The 17,708-nt window shown below is 54.0% G+C and overlaps 1 protein-coding gene across 3 annotated transcripts in view; it reads right to left on the bottom strand.

The window, feature by feature from the left end:
- Rps6ka2 (ribosomal protein S6 kinase A2) overlaps nucleotides 1–17,708 on the bottom strand; it is a 245,656-nt gene that overhangs the window by 37,039 nt on the left and 190,909 nt on the right. For all 3 annotated transcript variants that reach the window (XM_013122761.3, XM_040758230.1, XM_005083013.4), the window contains 6 exons: nucleotides 17,126–17,205; nucleotides 14,353–14,459; nucleotides 11,455–11,492; nucleotides 10,855–10,997; nucleotides 4,790–4,860; nucleotides 3,622–3,710 (listed from right to left, as the gene is read on the bottom strand). In XM_013122761.3, coding sequence (XP_012978215.1) covers nucleotides 3,622–3,710; nucleotides 4,790–4,860; nucleotides 10,855–10,997; nucleotides 11,455–11,492; nucleotides 14,353–14,459; nucleotides 17,126–17,205 — 528 coding nt within the window. The remainder of the gene's footprint in view (nucleotides 1–3,621; nucleotides 3,711–4,789; nucleotides 4,861–10,854; nucleotides 10,998–11,454; nucleotides 11,493–14,352; nucleotides 14,460–17,125; nucleotides 17,206–17,708) is intronic.

Genomic DNA, 17,708 nt, shown 5'->3' with positions numbered 1-17,708 from the left:
CCTAGGCACCGCCACCCCACACTGCAGGGAGATCTGAGAGGAACACCTCGGGTGTGGATGCTAAACCAACACAATAAGTGCATTTGAAAGTCCCTGGTGGGGAAACATTAACTAAACAAGAGCGCCACTGAGTAGAGTCAGGGGCAGCACCTTCTAGAGTGGATAGAGTCCCAGCCTCCGCCCCAGCCAGGAACAGACAGTGTGTGCAGCCCAGAGGAACTCAGGCAAGCATTTGCTATCGTTACCTCTTCTGCTTTACCCCATGATGAGGGAAATGAGGAGTGTCACATTTATAAGGACTCAGCTGGTCCCAAACGGACAGCCACTGACCCTCATCTCAGATCTTCTCGGAGTGTCAATATCGCCTCTTTCCCGTCCACTCAGCATCCGCAAATACTCCCGGGGCATTGATAATCCAGCAGCCCAGGTCCAAGGGGGAGCAGACAGCACACCTGCCTTCACCAAGCTTGACTTGCTGGAGCCCCTTGGCTGACCCTGGTGGCTGCTAATGGACCCTGATTCCCAGCCACAGATGCCTGTTTTTCCGCCTCTCCTCCACTAAGGCAGAAGTGCCAGGTGACCAAGTCCTACCAACAAGAAGCGCAGATAAGCTCTGCGGGGACTTTCAGGAAAGCGTTCCTGACCAAAAGGGACATAAGCACTGACTCTCTCCCTCTCTTCTGCCTCCCCCCTTCAGTATGGATGCCGTGGCCTGGAGCTGTTGTGGCTACTTTGCGATCATAAGCCAGCCAGGCATGAGAACACAAAGGCACGTCACAGAGGACAGAGCAGTAAGTCAGTGGGCAGGAGGACCCAGGCTTTCAGTAACCTCAGTCCAGCTGCCAGGCAATGGCTGCAAAACCTGCATCAGCATGGGGCCTGCTGCAAGAGAGGCAAGCAACAAGCAGAGATACTGCAGCCCAAAGCAATGTTCGTGGATGCCTCCCTGTTCATAAATGAAGCCGCGCTCTCCGCAGAAGTGCTCTACAGCACCACCTCAAGCCCTTGACTCAGGGGTGACTGCTGGAGCATGGTGCTCAGTCACATGCAGTGACCTGGTCACTAAGCAGCAGCTGTCATGTCTGTCACAGGCTATCATCATCCCTTAACTGCCTCAGGGTCCCACTCGGCATGGCCGTCCTTACACTGGACAGTGTAGGCCACTCGGGATGGAGCATCAAGGCATGGCCCAGGCTCACAAGAAAGAACAGGCTAGGACCAAACATTTAGAAGCAGGACAGGGCTCTACACAGGGTCCCGGGGTTCAGAGGTGAGTGGCAGCGACATGATGGCATTCTCCTGCATTTGGGGGCATCTGAGGGCTACAAAGAGATTCAGATGCAGTGTGTTCCGAGGGGTTAGAGTGCTCGGGTACACTCTGACCCAGCTCCCCTGGAGACAGAGGTGGAATACGTTCAACTTTAGAGCCTACCTGGGTTACAGAGTGGATCCCAGGAGAACCCGGGTTATTTAATAAGACCCGTATCAAAAGGAATAAAAGGACTGAAGGTATGGTAAAGTGCTCGCTTAGCATGAGCGATAGCTTGGTGCAATCCTCAGCATCTCAAAGAGAATCAGTTCTGAGAGCAAGCGCCCGGCCCTGTGCCCAGGGAAGCTCATCTCAGGGCTGCTCACCCGAGAGGGACTGACTGCGGGCTGGCCCTGAAGAAAGTGTCATCAAAAGGCAGCTCTGGGACCAACGGTCACCCAGGTCCTGGGACATCACTGAGCTCCCTGCCTGAGAATGAGTGTCCCATCCTCCATGGCCCACCCTGCAGGGTGTGGGGTCTTGCTTGTAGCGGGCCTGAATAAGCACGGGCCATTGTCCCTGACTACACGACTGCATCCCTTATCAGGAACCACGAAACAAAGCAAGGCAAAACTGGCAGATCAGAGCACTAAGGGGGCCTCAGGCCACACACGTGCGAGCCTTACACTACCCAGTAAGGATGATAACCCGCTCGGTCCCATGAGAAGTCACAGTGATTCTTGGCTGAGGTCTCAGGTCCGATCTGAGATTTGCACAACCATTCCAAGAACAACAGCACAGGGACAGTCTGGCCCATGGGTTTCCTCCAAATCATGAGTCCAACACACACACAACCCTGTGCCAAGGAGTCCACTGTGGCTCCACACATTACCATGCTGGCGCCTGGCATCTCATCACCCCAATGGCATTTTGGGGACCACAGCTGCTTACCTGGGACTTTCACCTTCCTGTTGGTCGTCTTGGGTGAGCTCCTGCCAGGGAAACTGCTCTAACCAGTTGGTGAACAGTGCCAAGTCCAAGCTCTGGGACCCAACGGTAAAGTCCCCACTGGGGCAGCCGAGTGGACGTGCAGTGATTCAACCGCCCATTACATGGCGCCTCACAGACTCGGCCACAGAAGCAACCACAGTCTTCACGCAGGACAAGCACCCTCTCCAGTGTCACCTGAGCGCCCCACTGGGGATCTCCATGTCAGTTGTGAGGCTGCCATTCTCACCGGGGATGTTCCCCCAGAGACCTTCCCCATGTCTGGGGCTGACGGTCACGGGTGAGGAGGGAGGTGGTGCCAGGGGCATCTGGACCAGGACAACTACAGTAGATGTGTCTTTGACAAGCTCGTGGTACAGACTTCTTTTCTAAAGCAGCTTCAGGAGGGAACAGCTGTGCATGACGGGAAGCCTGCATTAGGAGCCGAATGTGAACCTGATTCACCGTTGGAGTAGCACAGCAACAGACTGTATCCCTTAGACCACATTCACGGCACACAAGCCACCTCACATGCTAGAAGGATGTTCCTAGGAAGTGGGACAGTGCTTTTAATAGCAGCTTTATTTTTTTTAATAACCGAAAGATTGTAAATTACCGCTGAAGTTCCCTGAACTGAAGCTGATGCATGAAGGAAAGTAAATAAGGCCTGAGCTTCCTTGGGACGGAGCCAGGCAGAGAGAAGATCTAATTTTTCTTCTAGAATGAAATATTTCCTGGCTCACCTCTGCATGACGTGTTCCTATCTGTGAGGCTGGAGCCCATGTCCTGCGACCCTTCTGCTCATCTGTGGGATAAACCACACGGCCAGCACGCTGCGGGACCCTTACCCATCTTTACATTTCAGGGTGTCCCCAAGGGTCTCCAGGTCAAGCGGTAAACCCTGTATGGCTGGGGGCGGGGGGGTGCTTGGTTAGCACTAGAGTAAGTCTGGGCTCTCTCTGCACAAGTTGGGTTTCTTAACTTGAGAGGGCCATAAGCGGAAGTGACCTTTCAACCGTTCTGTCTGTGGTTTATGGAGTTTACTTAAAGCAAGAGACAAGAGACCGGAAGAAAAGATGGTGGTTTTGTGCAAAAGAGGATAATTCAAAGCAAAACAAAACAAAAAAATTATGACACTTGAGAATTACATGACTTTGAGAGATCCTGATAGGACCACACGTGAGTGTTCTCCCTGCTTCGGGGACCCTCTGCTTCCTGTGACCCCAAGCAAGGTGAAACACACCGTTCAGTCAGAGTTGGGGCACAGGGAGGAAGTTTTGCTTGTTCCCATGGGGGCACAGAATGGTGACCCCCTCCTACATCCCTAAGTCTAGAGTACAGCCCCATTGCACTCCTGCAGGAGGGGGTGTCGTGGGGACGCTTACCTAGCCGGTTGCAGGGATTCCGCTTGAAGAGGGCCCTCAGCAGGCTCTGGGCCTCCACGCTGAGGAACTGTGGCATGCCCAGCTTGGCTCTGGAAGACAGAATGGGACACAGGTGAGGAGGCAGAGAACACGGATAAACCCGTCTGGGCTGTGGGTCAGTTCACGCTCAGGCACGGGGCCGTGCTGGTTTGCCGGAGGGACTGCTCCAGATTTCATCAAAAGTCAATTAAGCTCCCATTAAGACCCAGGGAACAGAGGTGTCCCCGAAAGGACGCAGGGCACAGCTATGGGCAGCTGCACAGGAGTCTGCATGGATCAACAGAGGGGTTCCCACAAAGACACAGGGTACAGTTAAGGGCAGCTGCCCAGGAGTCACCATGGATACGCGCACACAGGCTCCCTGGCTGATCTGGAAGAGCCACAGGGGGATTCTGAACAACACAAGGCTTAGTGATGTGTCCTTGCGGTAGAGGTTCCTCAGTCCACCCCTTGTCCTGTGTATACGGGAGGAAGGTCCTAAGTGTAGCAATGCCCTTCCATGCCAGTATTCTGGCGGTGGCTACAAGGGCAGTGTTGCCTTCTCGGTGGAACCCTTATTGATTTGGGGTTCCCGTCTCCCCCCTTCTCCTATGCTCATCCCCAGCTCGTCTACGACTTCATGGCAGGTGGCCAAGGGTCAGACGGTGGTCTGACCACCTCTTGTGTGGTTCCGAGAGCACTCCTGCTCTTTAGGCAAAGGGGTCTGCAGGAAGCTGCGCCAGCCTCAGTCAGGTGGGGTGCAGGTAACCACGCCACGCAGGGTCAGCAGGAAGAACGGAAGCCCTGCCCGCGTGCCCTCTCGGAGACTGCCTCAGATCCTTAAGCCACCCGGAAGATCAGTGCCACACCATCAGGAAGCCAGCACTGGCCAGTCTATGTGAGTTTGTCTCTGTCTAAGTCTGGAAGTTCACCAGGGTCCCACAGTCGATCTTCCAGGACAGCCAGGGTTCCCACACACAGCCAGCACATGCCCATCCGTGGTGATTATGAGAGCGCAGATGGCTCTTGCCCAATACCATGACTCCCACTGGAAGGAACCCAGCAGCCCTTCTTCTTCCTCAGCTACACACACAGAAGCCCAACGCTCTGCTCCCGGGTGGAGTCACATACCCTGGGTGCCCGCACTCACTTGAGGATGAGAGCCATCGTTTCCTTCCTGTCCTTCCCCTGGAACGGCAGGGACCCTGTGAGCATCTCGAACTGTAGAACAAAACAGAGCAGATGAGTTTGTTCCTTCATCTCCAACCTCATCAGCCGGTGGGACCACAGCCACATGGTCTGGCATTGAGGACCCTGGCCTCAGGTTCCCGTTCCAGCTGGAGAGAAGCAGGAAGGACGGGCATAGCCAATGACTATACTACATGTGGTCTAGGGACTGCCTTTCCCCGGTGGGTGCTGCTGGATTGTGGCAGCAGGAGAGGGGTCAGAAGTATCCAGAGGAGGGGCGGGGAAGGAGGAGGGGCAGGCGGGAGACGGCTTGCACTGACCCCTGCAGGCTCTATATCTTTGTCTGTGGTGGGAAGGATCCTGGGTGCGGCCCATTAACAACATCTGATGGGGACAGCGTGGCACCAGGAATCTCTCACACTGACTCCCACACACGAAAGCAGCACTGGCCAGGAGGAGAGCTGAGATAAGGCGGGGCCCGAGGGCAGCCCTTGCTGACTGTGGGTTTCTCAGTCACACAGGCAGTGTTGATTCTGTGCTCCAGGGGCTGAGGTCTCGGATCCTACAGTTACCACCGTGGCCGCCTCTACTGCCACCACCACCATCACCTCCACCACCTCCATCACCATCACCTCCACCACCATCATCTCCATCACCATCACCTCCATCACCTCCACCACCATCATCACCATCACCTCCATCACCATCACCTCCACCTCCATTACCACCATCACCTCCATCACCATCACCTCCACCTCCATCACCATCACCTCCACCACCTCCACTACCATCATCTCCATCACCATCACCTCCATCACCTCCACCACCATCATCACCATCACCTCCATCACCATCACCTCCACCTCCATTACCACCATCACCTCCATCACCATCACCTCCACCTCCATCACCATCACCTCCATCACCATCACCTCCACCACCTCCACCACCATCATCTCCATCACCATCACCTCCATCACCATCACCATCATCACCATCACCTCCACCTCCATCACCATCACCTCCATCACCATCACCTCCACCACCTCCACCACCATCATCTTCATCACCATCACCTCCATCACCTCTACCACCATCATCACCATCACCTCCATCACCATCACCTCCACCTCCATTACCACCATCACCTCCATCACCATCACCTCCACCACCATCACCTCCATCACCATCACCTCCACCACCTCCATCTCCACCACCTCTATCACCATCACCTCCACCTCCATCACCATCATCTCCATCACTATCACCTCCACCTCCATCACCATCATCTCTATCACCATCACCTCCATCACCTCCAACTCCATCACCATCACCTCCATCACCATCACCTCCATCACCATCATCTCCATCACCACCACCACCATCACCTCCACCTCCATCACTATCACCTCCATTACCACCATCACCTCCATCACCATCACCTCCACCTCCATCACCATCGCCTCCATCACCATCACCTCCATCACCATCACCTCCATCACCATCACCTCCATCACCTCCACCTCCATCACCATCACCTCCATCACCATCACCTCCATCACCTCTATCACCATCACCTCCATCACCTCCAGCTCCATCACCACCACCACCATCACCTCCACCTCCATCACCATCTCCATCACCTCCATCACCTCCACCACCATCACCTCCATCACCTCCACCTCCATCACCTCCACCACCACTACCACCACACCCAGCATTGCTGTCATGAGAGAGGTGACAGCAGCAGCAAACCCCAGTTGTACACGTGAGGTAGTCTTTCCCTGTGATCTACATGAGGCAGCAGCCTACCTGGAGGCTTCAACCCGTCACAGTTAGCCTGTGGGTCTTGATATTTTCACTGCACCTGCCTCTGTCTCTTAACAACTTACGGCCCAGGTCTTTGCTTCTCATTGTGAAAATCCTGGGAGACACAAGTACAAAGACCAAGACAATGGGCCTGAAGCCAGCATTTAAAGACACCCACTGCAGGGACCTCCTACAGTACAAAACTGTCCATGCTTACTACAAAACTTATGTAGCATCACATTATATGTGGATGAGTCAGCGTTCAACAAGGTACCTACTGCTGGGCACTTAAGATGTCACCAGCTAGGATCCCACCAACAGAACACAATAGAGCAGGGGATCTCAGCCTGAGGGTCACATATCAGATATTTATATTATAATTCATATCGGCAGCAACATTGCAGTTATGAAGTAGCAACAAGATGATTTCATGGCTGGGGGTCACCACAACGTGAGGAACTGTATTAAAGGTTAGTGCACAGCGTTAGGAAGGCTGAGAACCATGGCACTGGACTGAAATGTACTGGACTAAAGTTTCCTGAACTTCAGGCGTGTGGTAACAATACGTTAACTTTTATCATCGTTGTGGAGAACAACTGACAGAATCAACTCAAGGAAGGCAGGGTTTGCAGGCGACCAGCGCTGGAGGGGAGCGGGGAGGCAGGAGCGAGAGGCGATGCTCGCACCGTGTGCACAGTCAGGAAGCAGACAGAGAGATGGCGGTGCTTAGCTGGCTTCTTCCTGTCTCCCTCTCCAGTCTGCGGATGGTGCTGTCTGTGTGTGTGTGGGGGGTCTTTCCTTCTCGGCTAGGCCTCTCTGGAAATGCCCCACAGACACAGCCAGAAGTGTGTCTCCTAGGTGGTTCCAAAGTCGGCTGAGGTGACAACGAAGGCTAACCATCGCTGACAGACTATCAGAGTGAAGTCATAAACCTAGAGAGATAAGGAGGCTACAGTTTTTTTAAATCTCTTTATTATTGTTTGACAGTTTCAAACATTTACATAATGAATTTTAGTCATTTCACCTCCCACGAGAGTGGGAGTGAGGCTCGTCGGATAGGAAGGCGTCAGTGGAAGAGGAATGAGATGGTCGGCTGCAGTTTGCTACCGGCCTTCTTTCTGTAAACCAACTTTGAAAGGGGTTGAACAAGCCCCTGCCAGTGCCGGTGGCTGAAGCCCCACCCTGGCACACTGAACTGGCTGACAGTCTGGCGTGCTGATTAAACAAAAGTGCACGGGAGGTCAGGCTGCAGGCAGTGACAAACGTGTACACACACACACACACACACACACACACACGTGAGAAAAGGCGAGAGCAGCGGAGTCCAGATGAGAGTTTAAAAATAGACAGCCGTAATTAAAATGAAAGGCCGGGCGCTCTGACTGGGAGATGTGCGGCTCATCTGATAAACAGGATGAGCGTTCATAAGCTGATTATAGAAATTACCATCTCAAAGTAGGCTGCCTGTGAGGGGAACTCTGGCTGCTGGGTTCTTCCTTGGAGCCTATTCATAGCACTCATGAAACCCCATTTCCAAGAAAGAGCCTGTGACTGAGTCAAACAGGAAGGGTTCTTCTCACCTGTGGCGGTTCAATCCCACCTCTAGGTCTGGGGACCGTGGTGCTGATTGGTACCCGGGGCAATGGGTGGCAACATTTGCATAGTGATGTCTCTGTGGATTTCAGTGGTGGCTGTAACAACCAGAGTCCGTGCTCTCTGCCCATTTCTCCCCCTCTCCCCTCTCTCCCTTCATGCCATCCAACAACTGAGCCATCAGGAGAGGACTGTCCCCTCTGCCTGAGAACCTGGACCACAGTGGCTCCTGGTGGGTAGGTGTGGCAGCTACTACAGGAGCCGTAGCAGGAGCTAACTCCCTGCCTCAGCTTTTCAAACCCTGGGAGAGAGAGGGAGACCCAGGCGGGGTAAAGATCATGGGACATATTGTGTGTGTGTGGGCTACCGTATTCCCATTGTCCTTGGGAAGCAGACTGAAGAGTACAGGGCTGCTGTGCCAGGGGGTCTGAGCATCTACAGAAGACATATGTAGTGTGGTGACCTACCAGAATGCCAAGGAGCTACAGAGAGTGATCCAGGCACAGTTTGGGGTCAGGAAGGTAGCCAGGTCTTGCCCGGGACTATATGGGGAAGCTGTCTGGTAGGAAGGACTTAATATCGGGGTCCACCCCTGTTCTTAGCCCCCTGCCAGCTGCCCTGCCAGAGAGCACCGGAGTCCATGACCTCCCGCACAAGACCAAGGTTTATCTGCAGCACTGCTGTGCGCAGGCTGCTTGCCACAACAGCTGCCTGACCAAGGGGAAGCCTGGACGTAGAGCAGGGCCAGCCTGCTCCTGAGGGGGCTTGAGTTTCCAGGAATGCAGGGCTGCAAGGATGCACCCACTCCTGACCTACAGCCCAGAATCAGCAAAGGAGATTTCAGACCATTCAGTAAAGCCTGTAGGAAGTTCAAGGGAGGAACATCACCCCCAACCCCCCTTTTTCCTACCAGCAAGAACCTATCACCCTGCCACAACAGTGGTCCTCAACCTATGGGCCGCAACCCCCATAGGGGTCTCACATCAAACATTTACATAGGTATTCATAGCAGCAGCAAAATTACAGTTACAAAGTAGCAGCGGGATAATTTTGTGGCTAGGGATGGGTCACAACATGAAGAACTTTACTAAAGTGTTGCAGCATTAGGAAGACTGAGAACCACTGTGCAAAGGGATCAAAAGAAAAAGGGGTTTGCATGCAAGCACAGCTGTGCGAGCATCGCCCGGAAGAGAGCGAAGGTAGCTGCCTCTTCAGCACATGTGAAAGAGACCCTCTCAATCAGGATGGGGGGGCACTTCGAGACAACCTGTGGCCACAGGCTGGGGTTCTTCAGACGAGAGCTGTACTCCAGCTGCTGCCTCCAGGGTCTGGATCATCGTAAACAGCATTATTGCCACCTTTGCGTGATTCACTCCTCATGGTGCACAGCTAGCACGTGTGAGTGTAAGCCTATGGCAGGTGGCAGCCTTCCCCCGCCCCTCAGGGTGGACAGCACCTCCTGGGACTGCCGCGCCCGCTGCGCTGCCTGTATCTGAGAATGTGCGGAGGGTGTCGGGATTGATGACACAGAGACCAGTCGGTGGTGCAAAGAAAACTTTAAGCCGGCCCCAAGAAGGCCCAAGAAAGCTTCCCAAGAAAGGCTTCCCTCAAGAAAAGCTTCCGCCTTTCTACCCTTGGCTGGTCATATGCCTCTGACACCAGAGTCTGTGCGGGGGATCAGGAACAGGCGGCTAGCCATTGGAAAGATGAAAGTCAGGGTGTTTCAGTGAGCGAGCCCTTATCAGGAACTTATTGCTCCGGTAAACATTTCTTAGGGCACCGGATTGTTTTCAGTAAACATGTTTTTAGTAAACATTGTCTTACAGCTGCCTGCTCCCAGGCTGATGGGGAAGTGGGCCAAGTTCCCACATGGGACCTCACAGAGTAGCTATGGGTTAATAGTTAAGAGAGAGCTGGCCAGTACGAAGCCCCAGCCAACAGATTCATAATTAATCTAGCGTCTGTGTGCTGATTTGGGGCTGAAGGGCGGCGGGACCTGATAGAGAAAGGAAAATACCAGCAACAGGTCCCACTGGGGTGGGGGGTGACAGGTGGCCGTGTCTATGAAAGGCATGCATCTGGATGCGCAGGACCATGTTGAGAGCTGCCTAAGCTTATCTCACTGCGTCTACCGAGGGTCTCATGGTCTCAGCATCTTCTGTTGCTAACGTTTCAAACTAAAGGGGTGCTGGGAAATGCCCTGACCTTGGCTGTCGCTGATGTTACATCCCACAGCAACAGAATCTGCCTACAGGGAGACGTGAGGGGTCATGAGCATGGTGTCCAGCTAGGGTGGGGGAAGGAGGAGGATGGGGAGGAGAATTGCCCAGATTGGAAAATGGGCAGCAGCATTTCTAGATGCAAACATAAAACTGGCTAGCTCCATGAACGCTTTTTGGTGCATGCCAAATTTAACAACCTAAGCACTTCCATCCCAGGGAACCAGGACAGTTGCAGGGAAGGCTGCTCTCAAATGCATCCCCTGCCCCAGCAGGTAAGAGGCAGGGCCAGGGCCTTCCAAGCCCCGATTCCCTCCTGCTTCCAGCGACTCTGGGTGGAGCTGGGAGGAGGAATTCAGCTGGGGAACGGAGCCCTTACAGACGACAGGAGGGGACGAACCCTTACCATGAGCACACCGAAAGACCACCAGTCAGCACTCTGTGTGTGTCCCCGCCGGTTCACCACCTCGGGCGCCATGTATTCGATAGTCCCACAGAACGAATAGGCTCTCTTGTCATGGTCAATGGCCTCCTTGCTCAAGCCAAAATCTAGACACAAGCACAGCACACAGCACGGTCTGAGCCTCTGAGCCACAGTCCTGCGTCCATGTGGACTGACCCCCGGATGCACATCACCTCCCCCAGAGACCACGGGGGTCTCAGAACATTGCATTAGTCAGGCTTAATGCGCTTCCAGTGCCTGGCCAGTTCCCGAGGCTAAGATCTACAAAGAGGGGATTTTTTTTTATAAAGCTTTGAATCCCTACCCCCTCCCCCACACACAATGTGCCTTGTCACAGTAGCAAGGGGTTTACTTCTTGGTAGTGAATACCCAGAGGGCTGTTCCCACGTACCGTCCGTCATGGGGTGACTGCGGGTTGAGGGGCGCCAAAACTTCAGCCAGGTCAGAGACGAGACAAGAGGCTCTTACGAAGTGGCCACAAATTTATCAGGGCTGATAAGTGATGAAGGGATATAAGGATGTGTACTTTTTTTTTTTACCAACCTGTGATCTTAATATGTCCCTCTTCATCCAGGAGGATACTAGAAGAAAGGGAAAGAAAACAGATCTCAGAGAGAGGGAAAAAAAGAGCTCACAGTCCCCTGGCACAGAGATGTCAAGAAAAGCCCCATGGAGCTGAGATGCTCTTGCCCAGCGCCTGGGCTTCTGATATGGTTGCATCCTGGATAAGTTTTCTTATGGCTGGCTTGTGTCCAATAGCCTGGACCAGCTCAGGATGGGACAGAAGGGTGTGGTCACAAGCCTGGAGGAGGGGAACCAAGGAGCCTGGGCAGGAGCCTGGAGGAGGAAACCAAGGAGTCTGGTCACAAGCCTGGAGGAGGGGAGCCAAGGAGCCTGGGCAGGAGCCTGGAGGAGGAAACCAAGGAGTCTGGTCACGAGCCTGTGGGGTTGCCCATTCCTGAGTCATCAGATTGGAACCCTTGGGCCCCTTCCAAATACAGAAGAGTGGGTTCTTGAAGTGTTCTGGCCCACAGATGCCAACGGCCTTTGCAGAGGAGATTTCCTGGCCCTGGGAGGCCATCTTCTCAGAATCTCAGACTGTCTTGGGGCTGGCCCCAGCTCTTGCGACCAATCCTGGCCTCTGGAGAGGGTCATGCATGGCTGGGGTTCAGCAAAGGGATTCTGGGCTGCTCAAGGCTTTGACTTGTGACAGAACCTAGGACCAGCCTGGCAGCACCAGAGCGCCTAGACTCTGGGGACCCTCACATCACGAGCCGGCCTTTGCTTTGCTCCTCCTCGACAGCTATCCCAAAGATGTACGGAATGCCTCATCCCACGAAAGACCCGCCCCTCCCCCTTGACCCTTGGCTGAGCGGCTCTGTCAACCTGAGACGCGGGGCTCCAGCATTTCTACCTGTCTTTAGGACTGCTGTACATTCTGTTACATGGGACCCCAGGAAGTACCATCCACCCTAAGGAAATGGGACAGGGGCTGGAGAGGAAGGAAACAATGCCCCCCAAGGGGTGGGGAAGCCTGCCACAAGCCTGGGTTTCCACTCACGCAAGGCCCTGAACCTCACATCATACAGAACGGGTTGCCAGGGTTGGGTGGGGCGGAAGTGAGCTGTGTGGAGTGTAGTTGGGATAGTCACAGCAGCTCCGCAGGCTGGAAACCATTCTGGCGACAGGAGCGGTGACTTGGACTTGCTATGGTCACTTAGCTGTGCCCTCAGCCACGCATAAAGGGTAAATGTTGTTCTCTGTGCATCAGCAGCATTAGAACTGTCTGCCGCAGGGCTAAAGAACAGCCAGTGTTCTGTGGAAACGGTTACGGGATATTAATTAAGATGATAAGTTATAATCAAAGAGGCAAATGTTTTGCCTCCTTGCTTCTCAGTCATACTGAACCTCTGTCTGGAATTAAGCGACTTTCAAGATTCATTCCCAAGTGGTTGTAATTGGACCACAAAATCTTTGTCTTTATCCTGTAATTAAATGGCACTGTGTTCAGCTTCCAGAACCATCTCAGCCTGCACAAGGGAGTGGGAGCCAGGATCTCAGTGCCCAGAGTGGATCCTAGTACACAGAAGTCTTCCGTAGGGGACATTGCTGTAGAGGCAGATTTGTATAGCCTCATGGACTCCATATCAATTAATGTGAGGTAAGCTTGTGATAAGTGTTGCACGGGCCCTGGGAACAAGCCAGGATTGGCACGGGCCCTGGGAACAAGCCAAGCTCGGTGATCACCTTCTCGGTGGTAACGGGTGGGTGAGGGGAGTCATGACATCAGACCTGTTCTGAGGCGTCTTTCTGGCCTCCCCCTCTTGCCCATGGAGGAGTTGGATATAGGTCACAAGTTCCCACTCCCTGAGGGCTCCTGAGGGCGGGCCACTTGTACTTAGATTCATAGGATCAGCCCGTGGCACTCTGGTGACTGTGATCTGGTGACCGGCGGCTAATCAGACCTACAGACCGCACACACAAACAGGTGCTTCAGCCAACCCAGACCATAGCCACGCCTTCAGGAAGGCCGCTGTCTTTATCTTAGGGTAGTGCAGGTAGAAGAGATGGAGAAGCAGGGGGACAGCCATCCTGGCCACGTGATAGCTTGAACTCGGGGTGTGGCTTAGGGCTGTCCTGGTGGGATACCTCCTTTGGAGACAAGTGTGGCTGAGGTTTTGGGGGTGTTAGGACTCAGCCAGGGCCACTGTATGATTGGTCAGAGGGGCCTAAAGGACCGCCTCCCAAGTCCTTTCTTGTCTGTGCGAGTTAGCGCTCGCTGCCCGGTCAGTTCTGCCCCTCGCTGACCATGCGTGAAGGAAATCAGAGCCCCAAGTCCCGTGGCTCTGCAGGGCAGTTCCTGTTTTAATTTAGACTAGATTAACAAATGAATGACAGATTCTCAGCCCCAAATACACACCAACCTGGGGACCCTGTGGCCACTGTCCCTCAGCGGATCCCTTGAGAGAACTAATCTGACCCATCTCCCAGTTAGCCGTCTTGGAAGAGCTAACTGACCATGTCCCTGGAACTCGGGGCAGTTGCTGGAAGGTATCGAGCCTGAATGACAACAGAAGGAGGGGGAGGGAGAGGCTAGTGATGGGGACAGATGTCTTGGTGGCAAAAGCCGCTGGACGGGGGAGGGGTATGTGCAGTCAGTCTCAGGCCCCGCCTGGCCGGCCATCTTTGCATGCTGAAGCACGGGTGTGGCCTGGCCTCCCACGGGAGTGGGCACTTGTACAATGATCAGCAAAGGCCTGCATTGGCTGAGCACCTGCATAGGTAGGGAGGTGACATCCGCTTAGCCTTCTTGGAACTCCAGCATGGGACCCACCCCCACGGCACTGTGCCCCACCCACTGCTGACGTGGAAAACAGATCCTAGGTAACGGCCACCGCACGGGCTGGCAGCAGAGTAGGCTGTGAATGCCTTTCCTCTTACTTCTCTGGCTTCAGATCCCTGTAGATGATCCCCAGGCCGTGAAGGTGGTCCAGAGCCAAGGCCAACTCAGCCAGGTAGAACTTGACATCCTCCTCAGTGAACATGACCTGGGGGGTGGGAAAGGACTGAGGTTCAGCTTGTCCCGTCTAGAGAAACCAGGGCTGTTCCAGAGCACACATGTGGAGATCCCGGCTCTCCCACAACACGCTCCTGCCACTCCCAATGTAGAAGGGTTCTCGCAGCTGCAGGCTGTGCTCTGAGGTACATGATTTGGTCAGCCTTGTGAGCGCAACCTCAGCCTGCCCTTAATCTGCAAACTGCTCGGGCTGCAGTGCAACCCCGGGCTCCCATCTTATCAGGGATGCTCTGGTGCGAATTCACGATGGATGCTGTAATTCAAGTAACCAAGCCACATTGTGGAGGTTGAAGGATCACAGAAAATGGGTCTCCAGTTTTACTTTTTTCTCCCTCCCCTCTTCTGTCTTTCCCCTGGGCTGGTGTGCAAACTGGCAGCCTGACCACCTGCCCTTGGCACAGAGGGTCGCACTCTGCCGAGTGCAGTGTGTTGACGGGAGAGGGAGGGGCCTGTGATTGTTGGGGTTGGTGCTGCATTCCAGGCCAGTTAGAGTATCCAGATGCCTTGGGGCCAGTGACCTTCAGAACACGAGCCCACAGCCCTTTCTCCTCTCCTGTTCATGCTTTGCACTCACATCAACAGGAGGGCCCATCCTTACATGTTCTAGTATGTATGCACGTATATGCAGATGAATATGTTTGCACATATGTGCATAAAGGCCAGAGGTCATCTCAGGTGTCTTCTTTCATTCACAGGGCCATCTCCCCAACACCCTTGAAAACCACTTTCACAATTACCATGAGACGTCCATGTAGAAGAGACTGTAGTCTATATTATCACTGGACTTTCTTTGAAAGCACACACACACACACACACACACACACACACACACATACAAACTGAATGTGGCATGAAACCAGAGCTAAAATGAGTGAATTATGGGACTGTGTGGTGAATGTCACCAGCCAAGCAGACCGGGCTCTCAGCTCCTATTAAGGACACCTGCCTTAGGTCCTGCAAAGTGTCAGCTGGGACCCCTAGGAGCTAGCCCTGGACTATGGACCCTCTCCAACTCCCAGCACCCCTCCAGCTCTATTCTATTTCTTGTGTATGACCGACAGCCCCTCTCCTCTTGCCTGTTTCTTTTCTGGGAGTGCTGACACTGGCTTATACACTCACTAGGTTTCGCACAGTCAAACCCCGCCATGTGCCAAGTTCCCCCTCTATGACTGAATGCATTTAATACACAGAGTCATTGTCTCTTTCTGCTTTCCCAGACCTCAGGGTACATCTTGCAGTTTCCAAAGCTTTTACACATGCACTGCCCACAGGTGAGTCCTTGGAAGCAATCATGGTGGGCACACACAGCAGCCCGCTGTCCAGTGCTCTGCAGAAGGACAGAACACCAGGAAAGGGCTTGGCGTGCTTCCAACTCCTCCCCCCCCCCCAAGAGCCCAAGTGCCCAGATGTGGCCACCTTACCCCTCTGCGCTAACCTCACACATACCACTGCGAGAGCTACAGGGCTTTTTCCCATTGTCTTCTGGTCAAGAAGCCCAGCCACAGGCTGTCCCGCCAGATGCTGAACAGAAGAAGACCGCAGGTCAGGTTCCCTGAGCTAAGAGGAGCCGAGGGTCCCATCGCCAGAGGCCAGAATTTCCCCTGCCATTGCTCCAGGGACCTCCAGGAAATGAAGGGAGAACAGCCCGCAGCCTCTGGGAGTCCTTTCCTGCCTGGCCACACGCTCTGCCTTGATCTGCTGTTTGTCTGGAGTTTTAAGCAAGGCATGCCTACTGAAAACCTGGGAAGGTGGAGGGAAGGGGGGTGATGTGAGAGCCACCGTCACGGGCAAATCCAGAGCACTCCGCTGAGAAAACGTGAGGAGCATTCCCTTAGCTCGCTGCCGGGTCTCTACTCTGTGTACGGAGCCTTACAGAATCGTTCAAGTGAGAAGGCAAGAACGCTGTTGCTACTGACAGAGCACTGGATTTCCTCATCCCACAAAGCTAGCTCAGCGCTCTACGAGTCGTGAGGGACGCGGTGCCTTCAAGTGCGGTTCTGCAAAAGTGACTCTGCAGCTAGAAGCCAATGAGGCCCGTCCAGTGAGCATGAGATGCTCCTAAACACAAACTCACAGGGGCACTGCCCAGGGGAGAGGTCCACACGGCATCAACTGTGCCTTCGAGGACGGGGAGTGAGATGCCATCAAACGCGGCCGTCCCCAGATGCTCCATGGACTTTGCGTCACCCCTTCCTCCCAGGGCGGGGGCTGTGGACAGGGGACAGTGCTTTGAGGGACAGTCACACAAAGTTCGGGAGGGCCCTGTTTGCAAGACCTTGCAAGCGTGGGAGGCACAGGGTTAGAAGGCGTTGGTGCAGCGATGCAGAACTCACCCTGTAGCTCAGCGGGCACTGAGGTTAAACTCCTGCCTCAGTTTCCTGAGTGCTGGGGGTCATGGGTGTGTGTGATCATGGCTGGTACACACATTTACCACACATTCATAAGGCATCGCATATCAAACACTTTCCATCACACGGACCACACGCCGCACACCACACATCCTGTGCTACATCATGCATGACACAGGGCCCACATGACTCATCACACACATGACACCTCACATGCCCATCTCCCTCGATGTTCTTTCCTTCCCGTTCCCCTAGACACAACGTCACCATGGGCTATCGGGTCACTTACCTCTTTGGAGAGTCTGGTAAAGAGGTCCCCTCCCCGCAGGAAATCCAGAATCAGGTAGAGCTTGCCTTCAGTCTGAAAGGCTGTGGGAGGAGATACAGTTGAGCGCTTCGCAGACAAACATCGTTCCCTCTGGCCATTGGATCTCTGTTCTCCCAAAGCCCAGTGTTGGTAGTCAGCCCAGTATCAGGGAGGGTCTGTCAGCATCGGTGGCCAGGTCAGTGTCAGGGAGGGTCATCAATCATGATGATCAGGACACCACCAGAAAGCAAGCATCACTTGGCATCAGGTTTTATAGACCAGGCCAGAGGGTCCTGCGATTTCTGTGTGTTGAATTTTTTTTTCATTTTCTAAAAGCTCCAGGACCATTATGAATGCCCGCATTTAGAAGCACGGCCCCTAACTGGAGACCCTTAGTTGGGGCTATTGGTTTTGCAGTGTGAGCAGGGTGGGCCTTGAGGGGCAGTGGAGAACAGAAGAATGCAGAACATGTGTTGAAAAGTCTGTGTAAGACGCCCAGGTTTTAACTTCCTCGTGGAAACAGCCTGGCCCCCCCGCACACACCCCGGAACTGGATGATCCTGAG

This window comes from Mesocricetus auratus, unplaced genomic scaffold (assembly GCF_017639785.1).
Source record: "Mesocricetus auratus isolate SY011 unplaced genomic scaffold, BCM_Maur_2.0 Super-Scaffold_100018, whole genome shotgun sequence".
In the NCBI taxonomy this organism is placed as follows: Eukaryota; Metazoa; Chordata; class Mammalia; order Rodentia; family Cricetidae; genus Mesocricetus; species Mesocricetus auratus.
This window is presented reverse-complemented; position numbering and strand designations above follow the sequence as displayed.